The sequence below is a fragment of the Gekko japonicus genome, unplaced genomic scaffold (assembly GCF_001447785.1).
Source record: "Gekko japonicus isolate JY-2015 unplaced genomic scaffold, Gekko_japonicus_V1.1 scaffold7097, whole genome shotgun sequence".
NCBI classification, from domain to species: domain Eukaryota; kingdom Metazoa; phylum Chordata; class Lepidosauria; order Squamata; family Gekkonidae; genus Gekko; species Gekko japonicus.
The window spans coordinates 1-15,735 of record NW_015172224.1 but is presented as its reverse complement, the minus strand read 5'-3'; the positions used below and the strand labels follow the sequence as shown (position 1 = coordinate 15,735).

The 15,735-nt window shown below is 51.1% G+C and overlaps 1 protein-coding gene across 1 annotated transcript in view; it reads left to right on the top strand.

The window, feature by feature from the left end:
* Positions 1-12,952, top strand: part of RENBP (renin binding protein) — a gene marked incomplete at its 5' end in the record, with an annotated part of 17,139 nt that extends 4,187 nt beyond the window's left edge. The window contains 7 exons of the mRNA XM_015421064.1: positions 2,593-2,765; positions 4,455-4,679; positions 5,176-5,257; positions 6,217-6,392; positions 8,245-8,376; positions 9,687-9,774; positions 12,680-12,952. Of these exons, the coding sequence (XP_015276550.1) occupies positions 2,593-2,765; positions 4,455-4,679; positions 5,176-5,257; positions 6,217-6,392; positions 8,245-8,376; positions 9,687-9,774; positions 12,680-12,768 (965 nt within the window). The remainder of the gene's footprint in view (positions 1-2,592; positions 2,766-4,454; positions 4,680-5,175; positions 5,258-6,216; positions 6,393-8,244; positions 8,377-9,686; positions 9,775-12,679) is intronic.
* Between the last annotated feature and the right edge of the window lie 2,783 nt (positions 12,953-15,735).

The window sequence follows — 15,735 nt, the reverse complement described above, 5'->3', positions numbered from 1 at the left end:
CAAGCTCTGGCACAGCTGTCCTTGAAAAAGAGCAGTTTGTGTCAGAGCTCTCTCAGCCCCACCCACCTCACAGGGTGTCTGTTGTGGGGAGGGAAAGGGAAAGGAGTTTGTAAGCCGCTCTGAAACACCTTTGGGTAGTGAAGGGCGGGGTATAAATCCAATCTCTTCTTCTTCTTCTTCTTCTTCTTCTTTCCAGAACTATCCTTGAGAGAACAGCTCTGACAGAACTATGCTTTGCCCAAGGTCATCCAGCAGGTGCAAGTGGAGGAGAGGGGAATCAAACCAGGTTCTCCCAGATTAGAGTCCGCACACTACACCAAACCGGGTTTGATTCCCCACTCCTCCTCCACATGCAGCGGCTGCTGTGACCTTGAGCCAGTCACAAGTTCTCTCAGAGCTGTTCTCTCACGGGCAGTCCTCGAGAGAGCTCTCTCAGCCCCACCAACCTCACAGGGTGCCTGTTGTGGGGAGGGGAAGGGAAAGGAGATTGTAAGCCGCTCTGAGACTCCGAGTGAAGGGCAGGGTATACATCCCATCTCCTCTTCTTCTTCTTCTAAATAAAATAAATACATTTATTTGGAACATTTGTTAGCTGCCTCTCTCCGTTGTGGAGCCCAAGGCAGGTTAAGAATAGAAATAAAACAGTTTTAAAAAACAGGAGCCGCATCTGGAAAGATGTCATCAGGAGGCGAGGGTCGGGTGGGAATGTTGTGTGTGTGTGTGGGGGAGAACCTGGGGATATTTTGGCACGGTGGTGGGGTGGGGTTGCCACCCTGCAGGTGCAGCCTAAAGATCTCCCAGAATTCCAGCTGGTCTCCAGACGGCAGAGACCAGTCCCCCTGGAGAAAATGGCTGCTTTGGAGGGTGGACTCTGAGGCCCCTCCCCTCCCCAAACCCCGCCCTCTCCTGGCTCCACCCCCAAATCTGGAATTTCCCAACACGTTTTGGACGATCCTCTTGGTGGGGCTGGGGAAAACTGTGGCGTGGCATTCAGTGCTCCCTCTAAGCTGTGGAGTCTTGTGAGCAAAAGTTCTACTTTGTGAGCTGCTGGCATTCAAGTTGTGAGCCGGCGATTGGCCTGCTGCATCAATTCATTTGCTCCGGAGCCCTCCTTCCCGAGCGGAGACGGAAATGTTTGAGCCGGAGGCTAAAAAACTGTGAGCCAGCTCACACTCACTGGGCTTAGAGGGAACGCTGGTCGCATTCCTGTAGTACTTCGGCACCTCCGAGCACCTTGTGGCCGTTACTTCGGGCTGGGAGAGAGAGACGTTTACCGTTCGACTGACGGCATGGTAGAAGCAAGATTTGCACTCGGGGCTTTGCGGCCCGCTCTGTTGGCCTCTGTGCTACAGACCAGTGGGCGATACAAGGATGCAGTGGAAAGATCCAATCTCTTCTTCTCTTCTTCTTGTGGCCGTTACTTCGGGCTGGGAGAAAGAGACGTTTACCGTTCGACTGACGGCCATGGTAGAAGCAAGATTTGCACTCGGGGCTTTGCGGCCCGCTCTGTTGGCCTCTGTGCTACAGACCAGTGGGCGATACAAGGATGCAGTGGAAAGAGGGGGGCAGGATGGACCGGGGCTAGGGTGGTTGTTGGCGCAGGTTGCGCTTGATAGTAGGGAGAAACCTTTGAGGCTGGTCAAGGCACGACAACACCAGGACCATGGGGTTTTCAAGGCAAGAGAGGCGCAGAGCCGATTTGCCATTGCCTGCCTCCAAGGACTTCCCACGTTGCTTAGCTTCCGAGATCAGGCTAGCCTGGGCGGCCGGGTCAAGGCAGGAGACGTTCAGAGGTGGTTTTGCCCTTGCCTGCCTCTGCGTAGCAACCCTGGACAACCTCGGTGCTCTCCCATCCAAGTACTAACTGAGGCCGACCCCACTTAGTTTCCAAGATCTGATGAGATCGGGCTCGCCTGGGCCATCCAGGTCAAGGCAAGAGCTGAACAGAGGTGGTTTGCCATTGCCTGCCTCTACGTAGCAACCCTGGACTTCTTCTGTATCTCCCATCCAAGTACTAACCAGGGTCAACCCCACTTAGTTTCCGAGATCTGACGAAATCGGGCCAGCCTGGGCCATCCAGGTCAAGGCAAGAGACAAGCAGAGGTGGTTTTGCCCTTTCCTGCCTCTGCGTAGCAACCCTGGATAACCTCGGTGGCCTCCCATCCAAGGCCTAGCCAGGGCCGACCTTGCTGCGCTTCCGAGATCTGACGAGATCGGGCTCGCCTGGGCCATCCAGGTCAAGGCAAGAGCTGAACAGAGGTGGTGTACCATTGCCTGCCTCTGCGTAGCAACCCTGGACTTCTTCAGTGTCTCCCATCCCAGTACTAACTGGGACCGACCCTGCTTAATTTCCAAGATCTGCTGAGATTGGGCTCGCCTGGGCCGTCCAGGTCAGGGCAGACAAACAGAGGTGGTTTTTCTGTTGCCTGCCTCTGCGTAGCAACCCTGGGCGTCTTTGGTGTTCTCCCATCCAAGTACTGACCAGGGCTGGACCTGCTTAGTTTCCGAGGTCTGATGAGATCCAGCAAGTCAGGGCTATTCAGCCTGCCTGAGGACATACTTCGATCCAAATTTCCCTTCTCTTCCTCCAAGGCGGAGAGTTCCTGATGCGGCATGCTTGCGCGGCCCCTCCTTCCCAGAAATGTGCTTTCGTGTTGACCCGTGACGGGCGCCCCGTGAAGATCCAGCGCACCATCTTCAGCGAGTGCTTTTATGTGCTCGGGCTAGATGAGCTCGGGCGTGCGACCGGAGAGCCCCGTTACCGGGTGAGTCCAGGAACACATGAGCACATGAAGCTGCCTGACAGTGCATCAGATCTTCTTTGTCCATCACGGTCAGCCTTGTCTACTCAGACTGGCAGCGGCTCTCCAGGATCTCAGGCAGAGGTCTTTCCCATCACCTCCTGCCTGGTCCTTTTAGCTGGAGATGCCGGGGATTGAACCTGGGACCTTCTGTATGCCAAGCAGGGGCTCTGCCACTGAGCTAGGGTCTCAGGTCAAGGTCTTTCTCATCACTTACTGCCTGGTCCTTTTAACTGGAGATGCCGGGGATTGAACCTGGGACCTTCTGCATGCCAAGCAGAGGCTCTGCCCCTGAGCCAGGGTCTCAGGTCAAGGTCTTTCCCATCACCTCCTGCCTGGCCCTCTTTAACTGGAGATGCCGGGGATTGAAACTGGGACCTCCTGCACGCCAAGCAGAGGCTCTGCCACTGAGCCACGGCCCCTCTCGGCATCACCGCCTTCCCCTGACCCCCACAGGACAGCCCCTAATACACCCTATGAAATAGCTGCTGCAAGGTTAGCTCAGAAGCGAAGCTTGCTCGTACATTACCTCATGGTGCTGCTGTTAGGGGTGACCCTCCAGTCTCCTTGGATGTGGGAATTCCGTGGATAAACCTGGATGACGAAGTACCATGGTCTCTGGGAAGACGTCCTCTCAGCAGGTCGGACCTGACGGTGCTTGCTGACTGCGGACGCTTGCCCGAAGGACCAGCCAGTAACAGGAGGGGTGACGTCGGGTGATGAAACTACCCTACAGGCCAGCGGTAGTGGGGAACCCCTGCTGTACGGCTGCCCCTGCCGGACTCCATGTTGTCACTGAGGATTGGCTTCCGGCAGCCATTTTCTTTCTGGGAAGCGAGGAAGAAGTTCTTGGGCTGTCGCCTAGCAACTCTATCTGGTTGCTTGGTGAAGCGGAACTGTGTTGCTGGGTTCCATTCTCTCTTTCTCTCTCCCCTTCTAAGCAGCAGGGCCCAGAACGTTCACGCTTGCCTAAGGTTGCCAACCTCCAGGTGGGACCTGGAGATCTCCCACTATTAATCTCTAGGCAATAAAGAGCAGATCCCCTAGAGAAAATGGCTGCTTTGGAGGGCGGACTCTGCGGCAACATATCCCATTGAGGTCTGTCCCGAAACCCCACCTTCCCCCTCAAATCTCCAGGTATTTTCCCACCCAGAGCTGGCAAACCTACCTGAGAGGACAGCGATCAGTTCCCCCGGAGAAAATGGCTGCCATAGAGGGTGGACTCTGTAGGCTAGTTTGGTGTAGTGGTGAGGAGCGCGGACTCTAATTTGGGAAAACCCGTTTTGATTCCCCACTCCTCCACTTGCAGCAGCTGGTGTGACCTTGGGTCAGTCACAAGTTCTTTCAAAGTTCTTCTCTCAAGAGCAGTTCTCAGAAGAGCTCTCTCAGCCCCACCCGCCTCACAGGGTGTCTGTTGTGGGGAGGGGAAGGGAAAGGAGATTGTAAGCTGCTCTGAGACTCCCGAGTGAAGGGCGGGGTATAAATCCAATCTCCTCCTCCTCTTCCTCTTCTTCTTCCTCTCCTCCTTCTCCTCCTCCACCTGTCATCTAGATGGAGCTATGATTTTATATGGAGGAGGGCGGGTTTTGTGTGGCTGAGAAGTAAACACTGTGGTGGGACTCCAGGATTTTGACATCTCTGGGGTTTATGCAGGAGGCAGCCCTGAAGATGATGGAGGCCATCGTGCACTGGGTGCGGGAGGATCCCTCCGAGCTGGGGCGTCCACAGCTAACTGGAGCCACCCCTCACGACTCCATGGCCGTTCCCATGATGCTCCTCAACCTGGTGGACCAGCTGTCGGAGGGAGACGCCGAGGCCATGAGCCGATTCGCCGAGCTCGGTAGCTGGTCGGCTCAGCGAATCCTTCTGCACGTGCAGGTATGGCTGCTACCAGGGGGCATTTCATAGAAAAAGAAGTGCAGGTGCTCATTAGCATAACTTATTTGCATATGCCACGCCCCCTGACATCACTGGAAGTGTGTCAGAAGGCAACACCCACCGCTCAGGCTCCACTGGACTGTTTTGGATTGCTAGTTATTGGCGGAGGGGGAACGTGCAGATCTGTCCTCGCGGAGGAGGGAGAGCTTGTACCTGAATAAAACGTGGTCTTAAAGGTGCCACTGGACTGTTTTGGACTGGAGGCTGGGAGGGAGCTCTGCAACTTACCTGGCTGCTTCTTGCTCTGACTGAGGGCTGCTGGGAGCAGGGGGTGGGGCTTGTTGCATGTGCCCGCCCCCTGGGCTCTTTACTGCCGGAGCTCCGCTCCTGTGTGCTCCTGCAGGAAATGACCCCTGGCTGCTACTCTGGCCCTCGAGGCCTCGCTTGTGTTGCGTGTCGTCTTCGTTATCAATGAGTCCCTCATATTTCCCTATAGAGGAACGGCACCGCTGTGTTGGAGAACGTTTCGGAAGACGGCGAAGAGCTGCCGGGGTGCATGGGACGACAACAGAATCCTGGTAAGGGGACGAGTGCGAGTCTTCGAAGGAGAATAATATCGTGATGACGATTCAACACGCTTGTGCAAAACAGCAGAACTGCAGGTCCTGCTGACGGATTTCCCATTAGGAGATAGTTCCAGAGGGTAGCAGCCGTGTTGGTCGGCCGTAAAAGAGCGAGATTTGAATCCAGTCGCAATGTAGAGACCTACAATATTTTTTTTGGGGGGGGGGTGTTAATGAGAAGAAGAGGAGGAGGAGATTGAATTTATACCCCACCCTTCACTACGCATAGGAGTCTCAGAGCAGCTTACAAACTCCTTTCCCTTCCCCTCCCCACAACAGACTGTCATGAACATAAATAGTGTACTCAGGGGTCATATTGTACAAAAAGAGGTGCAGGAGGTAATTAGCATAACTTATTTGCATATGCCACACCCCCTGACATCACCGGAAGTGTGTCAGAAGGCAACACCCACCGCTCAGGCTCCCCTGGATTGTTTTGGATTGCTAGCTATTGGGGGGGGGGGACGTGCAGATCTGTCCTCGCGGAGGAGGGAGAGCTTGTACCTGAATAAAACTTGGTCCTAAAGGTGCCACTGGACTGTTTTGGACCAGGGGGCTCTGCAACTTACTTGGCTGCTTCTTGCTCTGACTGAGGGCTGCTGGGAGCAGGGGGTGGGGCTTGTTGCATGTGCCCGCCCCCCTGGGCTCTTTACTGCCGGAGCTCCGCTCCTGTGCGCTCCTGCAGGAAATGACCCCTGAGTGTACTAGAGAATGATGGAATACTGACGTAGTGTCAGAGGTCGCAGATAGGAAAAAATCCACACACCCCACCCCCAGAATACAGCCTGGATCACGATTCCTGCAAAACAGACCACGCAGCAGTGAGAATGCCCCGCCACGTTGGTCACTGGGTACAGCTAGTCGTGAGAACGGCTCGGTGATCCCGGCTGCCTCTTCCCCTCCGTCTCTCCCAGGCCATGCCATCGAAGCCGGCTGGTTCTTGCTTCGCCACGCCCAGCGCCAGCGGGATGCAGGCCTCGTCTCTCAGGCGGTGGAGACGTTCATGAAACGGCCGTTCCGTTCGGGCTGGGACCCTGAACATGGGGGTCTGTTTGCTTTCCAAGACGTCGACGGGCTCTGCCCCACCCAGGTATGGTTCTTTGAACAGGGTTGCTGGTGCCGGGTTGAGAAATTCGTGGAGATCTGGGGGCCGTGCCTGTGGTGGGTGGAACCCGGAGAGGGATTTCACCTTGAATCTATGGTATACTGTAGAGCAGGGGTGTCGAACTCATTTGTTATGAGGGCCGGATCTGACATGAATGAGACCTTGTTGGGGCGGGCCGTGTGTGTCATAGAATGTAATGCCAGGCAGCGGAGATATAAACTTTATAAAGGACACAAACACAAAGGGGTTTTTTAAACTTAAAATAAAAACACGCTTTAAACATCAGCCCTCTTGCAATATTTTGTTCATTGAACAGTGTCTGATCACTGGCCCCTCTTGCTCTGAATTATTGCATCAAAATGTCTGTGCTGTGTTGCAGTCTTGAGTATGCTGCTCAGGTGTGTATCTGTAAGCTGCAAACCTACGATGACGCAGCAGCGGCAGAACTTGAAGAAGAAGCAGAAAACAGCCAGTTCCACTGCGGGCCTGAGAGAAGCCCTCCGGGGGCCTCATTTGGCCCCCGGGCCGCATGTTTGACACGCCTGCCATAGCGCTTGGCCTCTCAAGCTGCCCTTCCCTCCAGGGAAACTGATCACTGTCGCCTGGAGATCAGTTGTGATTCCAGGAGATCTCCAGGCCCCACCTGGGGGTGTTTCAGTGCAGTTGTTTGTTTGGTCTTCCAATTTTGTGCAAGTATGATTTTTCCCGCCATCAGTAATAAGGATATTAGTTCTTTTTTTTCCTTCCCGAATGTGTGATTGGTCGTCCTGAACAGTAGTTAAGTAGGATCGATCCTGGTGTGTTTGGTATTTATCGACCCACTGTTGCCCCTACCTTTTTAGTGATTATTTCCCGGTAACTGTAAATCTTAGGACAGGTCCACCAGCAGTGGAAAAAGTCCTGGTCTGGCCACAGCCTTTCCAACAGTTCAGGTCAGATTTAAGTTTGCAGCAGTAGAAACCCTATTCTTTGACTACCTCCCCTCTCCATCAGGTTGATTTCCCCTCACCTCCCAGTGTTTCCTCTAAGCTGAGTTAGTGTGAGCCAGCTCACAGTTTTCCCCAGGCCGCATCTTTGACACGCCTGCCATAGAGCTTGACCTCTCAAGCTGCCCTTCCCTCCAGGGAAACTGATCACTGTCGCCTGGAGATCAGTTGTGATTCCAGGAGATCTCCAGGCCCCACCTGGGGGTGTTTCAGTGCAGTTGTTTGTTTGGTCTTCCAATTTTGTGCAAGTATGATTTTTCCCGCCATCAGTAATAAGGATATTAGTTCTTTTTTTTCCTTCCCGAATGTGTGATTGGTCGTCCTGAACAGTAGTTAAGTAGGATCGATCCTGGTGTGTTTGGTATTTATCGACCCACTGTTGCCCCTACCTTTTTAGTGATTATTTCCCGGTAACTGTAAATCTTAGGACAGGTCCACCAGCAGTGGAAAAAGTCCTGGTCTGGCCATAGCCTTTCCAACAGTTCAGGTCAGATTTAAGTTTGCAGCAGTAGAAACCCTATTCTTTGACTACCTCCCCTCTCCATTGGGTTGATTTCCCCTCACCTCCCAGTGTTTCCTCTAAGCTGAGTTAGTGTGAGCCAGCTTTTAGCCTCCGGCTCACACATTGTTTTGTCTTAGCTCAGGAAGGGATGGCTCCAGAGCAAACTAACTTGTGCAGCAGCCCAGTCGCTCCCTCGCAACTTTAATGCCAATCGCTCACAAAGTAGGATTTTTGCTCACAAGACTCCACAGCTCAGAGGGAGCACTGCGTCCCCACGCAGTTAATTGCTGCTGCTGCTAGGAATAACTATCTCCCCACCCACCCCCACCTTTCCCACCCTTTACTTCAGCTAGAGTGGAGAATGAAACTTTGGTGGCCTCACACGGAAGCCATGGTGGCGTTCCTCATGGGCTTTGCCGAGACTCGGGACCCGGAGCTCCTGGAAATGTTTGACCAAGTCGCGAAATACTCGTTTGCCAAGGTAAGCTCAAAGGAGAAGACTTCCTGAATTCTGGTTCAGCTTTGGAGGGAAGCGGGGGGTCTCCAAAAGAAGAAAGGGATGACTGAATTTGACCTGGATGGCATCTCCTGATAAAAGCATGGGGGTGGTAGGTGATGGGAAAGACCTCTGCCTGAGACCCTGGAGAGCTGCCTGTCAGACTCCCATCGCATCAACAAAGCACACACTTGTAGAAAAGGTATTACTTTATTTGAAGCAATAGGTGCATAAAAGGATCACTGTTCAGAATGAGGCATAAGCATAGATGCCAATAGATTATAGTTAATTCAAAAAGCTGAGGCCCAATTGCGGGATTTCCCGCACGCGCCATTGAGCCTGGGAAGCAACGCTTCTACTTAATCATAACATACTGCTTCTCGTGGATAATGCCATGAGATCACCCAAGCTACTACCCGCTAGCAACCACCTGTGGCCCTGAGAGATACAGACGTTCCTGCAACTAGGCAATTAAGCGCATCAACAGCCATACATGGGAAAGCGAAAGCAATCAAGCGCATGCCCATAGAATAGGGAAACATAAGAGCATACACAGAGAATAGGGAAACATATTGGCAGCTTGCTGACACTGCCGCCAGTCCAAGTAGAAAAAGATCGAACTTGATGGAGTGGTGGTCTGGTTCAGTAGAACAAATTTAGAGTCCAGTGGCACCTTTAAGACCAGCAAAGGTTTATTCAAGGTCTTGAGCTTCCGGTTGCAAGGCACACTTTCTCAAATACATGGGAATGGAAGGTTAGAGTTCAGACTTATGGACAGAGGCGGAACAGCAAATGAACATGTAACGTGATGCTGTTCAAGATACGCAAAGTGAAAACGAAATAACAATTTAGTTTTGTTCAACTAAATAACAAGTTAAGGTTATTAGGTCAACAGTTGTAAACGGGTCATTTCGTAGAAAAAGAGGTTCAGGCACTCATTAGCATAACTTATTTGCATACGCCACGCTCCCTGACATCACTGGAAGTGTGTCAGAAGGCAACACCCACCGCTCCCCCCTGGGCTCTTTACTGCCGGAGCTCCATTCCTGTGCACTCCTGCAGGAAATGACCCCTGGTTGTAAAGCAATAAATGTGTCAAAGTAGCAGATAAAGGTGTAAAGGTGTATTTTCTAATTGTGGGAAGCAAACCTAGAATCTCAGTTGAACAGATCTTTGTTGAACAAATCTCGTTAGCAGCCCTTGACCATCTTTTAGTTTGATACACGTTTTTCTTCATGGTGTTTCGCTTACTGAGAGACCTGGGGAGTTTACCCTCTTTCTCCTTCTTCCCCTAGTTCAGGGATCCAGAGGCTGGGGAGTGGTTTGGCTACCTGACCCAGGACGGCCGCGTGGCACTCTCCGTCAAAGGAGGACCATTCAAAGGTAAACGGTCTTGACACGGAAGGGTGAGGAGAAGAGGAAACGGGGGGTTGTCTGACTGAGAGTTTCTTTCCGACCTCAGGAATTCCCCAAACATCAAGCCGTCAAACCGCCTTTATTCATCTAAACCATGCCTTTATTCATCTAAAACATGTCTTAGCCACCTTCTGAGCTCAAGGCATCTTAACAGCATCGGTCAAATGCATTCCTCTTACCAACAGGGTTGCCAGCCTCCAGGTGGAGCCTGGAGATCTCCAGCTTTTACAACTGCCCCCCAGCGGACAGAAATCAGCTCCCCTGGAGAAAATGGCTGCTTTGAAGGGTGGACTCTCTGGCCTTGTACCATGCTGAGGCCCCTCCCCCAAACCCCGCCCTCTCCTGGATCCACCCCCAAAGTCTCCAGGTATTTCCCAACCCAGACCCGGCAACCCTACTTACGAGTCGGTAACCGCAAAATGGCTGCTGCAGGAGGCGTATCCAACCACAAAATGGCTGCCACGGTCGCTAGAATGATTGGTGAGGGTTGTAAGGCGGCGCGAAATGAGAGAGGTTCTCTCAAAAAGTAGGGCTTTTCTGCAATAATGCTTCCACCCCCAAAGTCTCCAGGTATTTTCCAACCCAGACCCGGCAACCCTACTTACCAGTCGGTAACCACAAAATGGCTGCTGCAGGAGGCATAGCCAACCACAAAATGGCTGCCACGGTCGCTAGAATGATTGGTGAGGGTTGTAAGGCGGCGCGAAATGAGAGAGGTTCTCTCAAAAAGTAGGGCTTTTCTGCAATAATGCTGCTTAAGAGCGATGCCATCCACACGTCTGGGATATCATAGGTGCTATTAGGTAGGGTTGCCAGCTCCGGGTTGGGAAAACAAGGAGATTTTGGGGGTGGAGCATGAAGGGGGTGTGGCTTGGAGAGGGGAGGGACTTCAGTGAGGTATCATGCCATAGAGTCCACCCTCCAAAGCAACCATTTTCTCCAGGGGAATTGATCTCTGTCACCTGGAAATCAGTTGTAATAATAGATCTCCAGGCACCACCTGTGGGCTGTATCAATATAAAGACACTCCGTGAATGAATTACAGACAAAGGCAGGAAGATTATATTATAAGCAGGTGCAAGTGGAGGAGTGGGGAATCAAACCCGGTTCTCCCAGATTAGAGTCCGCACACTTAACCACTACACCAAACTGGCTCTCCGGTGATTGGTGAAGGTTGTAAGGCAGCGCAAAATGAGAAGAGGTTCTCTCAAAAGCAGGGCTTTTCTGCAATAATGCCGGCTTTGTTCCAGCTTAAGAGCGATGCCATCCACACGTCTGGGATATCATAGGTGCTATTAGGTAGAGTTGCCAGCTCCGCCTCAAACTCCCCCCCCCCCGCAAGGCAGTTGGAATGACATATGCATATGGAATCTGCTGTATTCTGGTGGTGTGCAGGTCCCAGATTCATGTTTTAAAAGCAGACTGACACTGTTTGCCCAAAGCCAGAGCACTCTCCCAGAGCCTCTTTCTAGATCTCGTTGTATTTATTTCCACAACGGGCCTTATTTCTAGTCTTTTGTATAAAAGAATTGAGGAGAACAAAGGTTCTACGTCTTGCAGGAGTCACAGCTATACACGGCTGGCTTCCCTTCCGCGTTCTGCTTCTTCAGATAGCTGGTACTCTTCCGCTGTAAAACTGAAAATACACTTCTGTGTCACATCCAACACTCCCTCTAAGCTGTGGGATCTCGTGAGCAAAAATTCTACTTTGTGAGCTGCTGGCACTAAAGTTGTGAGCGAGCAATTTGGCCCCTGTGTAAATCAGTTTGCTCTGGAGCCCTCCTTCCTGAGCTGAGACAAAACATGTGTGAGCCAGGGGCTAACAGACTGTGAGCTAGCTCACGCTAACTCGGCTTAGAGGGAACACTGGTCACATCCACTATATTATAACATATTTACTACATCCCCAGTTGTCAGCACATACATACTCACTGAGTATGTATCCCCTGCTTCAAACCAAAATGGTATTCCACAAAACCTCGAGAAATGGGAAATTCCTGGAGATTTGGGAGTGGAACCTGGGGAGGGTGGGGTTTGAGGAGAGGAGGGGCTGCAGTAGGGTATGCTTTCACACACACTAAATAACACTCAGCCCACTTTCAAGGCACTTTGCAACTGGATTCTGCTGTGCGAAATGGCAGAGTTCACTTGCAAACGCTCGCTGAAGTGTGTTACGTCTTTTGCTATATTAAAAGCCATGTTAAGCTTGAGAGGAAAAGGATTGTAAGCTGTAACAATACGATTGGCTAATGTAGGAATGTATCCAATCAGAGTGCAGAGAAATGTTCTGGAGGGAACTGATCTGATTGGATGTTATCTTTGCAGTGCCATTGGTCCTTAACGATTCTAGGGCGTGGTTACAACAGCCCGGGATAGTCGAAAAGGAGCCCTGCTCCACTGTTTGTTGTTGTGTGTTCTTCACTGTTCCTGTTTGAAACTAATAAAGCTGATTCACTGTTACCTACGAGACGGCGTTGAATCAATACTTAACAAAGTGGATTGAAGCTCTGCATTGTTTAGCATGCGTGAAAGTGATACAATCCACCCTCCAAAGCAGCCTTTTTCTCCAGGGGAGCCGATCTCTTCCGTCTGGAGATCAGTTGTAATTCCGGGAGCTCTCCAGGCCCCGCCTGGAGGGTGGCAACCAATGTTCCCTCTAAGGTGTGGCGTCTTAGAAGCAAAAATCCTACTTTGTGAGCTACTGGCATTAAAGTGAGCGAGCAATTTGGCTGCTGCATCACTTAGTTTGCTCTGGAGACATCCTTCCGGAGGCTAAAAAACTGAGCTGGCTCGCACTAACTCAGCTTAGAGGGAACACTGGTGGCAACCCCAATTCCTTTTGTTTTTCTCAACCACATGTTTTTCTCTTTAGGCTGTTTCCACGTGCCCCGCTCTCTGCAGATGTGTAAGGAAATTCTGGAGTTGCTTATTAAGGAGGCGGAATCCCTCAACCAGGAATGAAACGCTCTTCGGAGTCCAGGGCCGGGTCGCCTCCATATTCTTACTCAAGACGGGCCCGGATTCTCGCCGGATCTCCCGAGAAGCCACGCGTAACACTCCCGTTGTCTGCGGCTCACTCCAAACTGCCATCTTTCGACACGAGACTTGGCTGTCCTGTTTGAAAGAAGCTTGCTGTGGCGACAGTTCCCTGGCTGTGTTTCTCGGAGGGGGGGGGGGCAGCTCACGTGAATAAACGGGATTTGTAGGTGTCAGATCCTGGGAAGGCGGGGGAGGGGGATTTGTATGCCCTGCTCATCAGTGCCTGCCTGTGTGCATTATGAATCAATAAAAACAGATATATGATGAAGGGAAACCGAATCGTGGGACTTTACTCATTTGGCTGCTTTAGCATATGAAAATATTCAGGTAGCGGAGATATCAACTTCATAAAGGAAACAAACACAAAGGTGTTTTTTTTTACTTAAAATAAAAACATGCTTAAAACATCAGCACTCTTGCAATATTTTGTTTATTGAACAGGGTCTGATAACTGACACCTCTTGCTCTGAATTATTGCGTCAAAAATGTCTTGTGCTGCTGCAATCTTGAGGTGTGCATCTGTAAGCTGCAAACCTACGATGACGCAGCAGCAGCAGAACTGGGAGAAGCAGAAGAAGAACAGCCAGTTCCACTGCGGGCCTGATAGAAGCCCTCCGGGGGCCTGATCCGGCTCCCAGGCCGCATGTTTGACACCCCTGCTCTAAGAGCTGGTGTGGTTGTAGTCAGAGGATCGAACTAGGATCTGGGAGACTCGGGTTCGAATCCCTTGTCTGCCATAGAAACTGGTTGGCTGACCCTTGGGCCACTGACATTCTCCCAGCCTAACCTACCTCACAGGGTTGTTGTGAGGATAAAATGGAGGAAGGAAGGAAGCCGTGAACCTCTTTGGGTCCCCGCCGGAGAAGAAAGTGGGGTATAAAGGAATTAAATAAAACCGATTTCGGAGAGAGGCTTACCTCTCAGGGCTCAGCTACATTATGACGGTCTTTGTCTTTTAAAACCATGTTCCCCACCACCCCCCTGTTGCAAATGGAGACGCCGGTGCTCTTAAAGATGGACATCTGCTTGGAGAGAGGGACAGTTTAGACCAGGGGTGGCCAAACTTGCTTAACGCAAGAGCCACACAAAATAAACGTCAGACGTTTGAGAGCCACAAGACATGGACAGATTTACACACGTTTTTATTGAAAAATATGCACACTTAACATAAGGACATAAGAGACGCCAATGTTGGATCAGGCCAAAGGTCCATCCAGTCCAACACTCTGTATCACACAGTGGCCAGAAATACCAGTGCCATCAGGAGGTCCACCAGTGGGGCCAGGACCTCTGCTCCAGATGTTTATCCAATTCTCTCTTGAAGCCATCCGTGCTTGTAGCCGCCGCCACTTCCTGTGGCAGTGAATTCCATGTGTTAATCACTCTTTGGGTGAAGAAGTACTTCCTTTTATCCGTTCTAACCCGACCGCTCAGCAATTTCATGGAGTGCCCACGAGTTCTTGTATTGTGAGAAAGGGAGAAAAGTACCTCTTTCTCTACCTGCTCTATACCATGCATAACCTTATAAACCTCGATCATGCTTTTATTAATATTAAACTGATAACTTTAGATGGGGAGGGAGGGGAGAAAGAGAGAAAGAAAGGTGGAAAGAAAGCAAATAGATGAGGGAGGGAGGGAGAGGTGGAAAGAAAGCAACTTTAATGTTAAATGCATCCTCCAAGCCCCCCCCCCCCACCGGCTACGTTGGCTTGGGGGAGGGATTTTAAAACGTCATTTAAAGTTCAAGTTGCCTTCTGTCTCTGCACTGGCTGGGGAAGGGAAGACTGATCGGGGAGGCATGCCTCCCCTTGGAGCCGTGCAATATGTGTGAAAGAGCCACATGTGGCTCCCGAGCCACAGTTTGGCCACCCCTGGTTTAGACCTTACCTCTTCTTCTGTTTTCGTGCTGCAAAAAGCTACCCTTAAGCTGATCTTTTTTTCCCCTCCCTTCTGATGGGGAAATGTACCCATAGTCTCTCGCTTCCCCAGTACGGCAAAAGCACTTCAAGGGTGATTTTTTTCTAGTGAGAAAACGGCATGGAAGGAAAGGGTTAAAGATCCCTTCTCTCCCCTCCTTGTTAAAGCAGTCCCGGCCGCTCAGTTTGCGGGAGAACAAAAGGTTGATTCGAAATAAATATGGAAGGAATCCATGATTATATAGTTGTGGGTATTCACGGAGGTCCAGGCGATATCATTTCAGTCCGTAGATGTGAGCTTGTATCTTTGTGAGCTACTGGCGTTAAAGCTGTGAGCGAGTGATTTGGCTGCTGCATAACTTAGTTTGCTCTGGAGCCATCCTTCCTGAGCTGAGACAGAAATGTGTGAGCTGGAGGTTAAAAAACTGTGAGCTAGCTCACACTAACTCAGCTTAGAGGGAACACTGGTTGTGGGTATTCACGGAGGTCCAGGTGATATCATTTCAGTCCGTAGATGTGAGCTTGTATAATTGAACTAATTCCATTAAACTGAATAATTCCATTAAGACGTTTCCTGCATACAGAAAAGCAGCGTTCCAAGGATTCTAGCTTCACATTTAATGATAGAATCATAGAGTTGGAAGGGATCTCCAGGGTCATCGAGTCCAACCCCCTGCACAGTGCAGGAAATTCATCAATACCTCACCCCCAGTGACCATTGTTCTATGCCCAGAAGATGACAAAAAACCCTCGAGGATCCCCGACCAAATTGGTCTGTTCCACTGGGGAACCTCTCTAACTGTCAGGAAGTTCTTCCTAATGTTTAGCCGAACTCTTCGGATTTAATGTCAACTGGTTGGTTCTGGTCTGACCTTCTGGGGCAACAGGAAACAACCCCGCACCATCCTCTGTTTGGATGCAGGGTTCAATACATGCAGGGTTCGTTTCTTAGAAAAAGAGGTGCAGCAGCTCA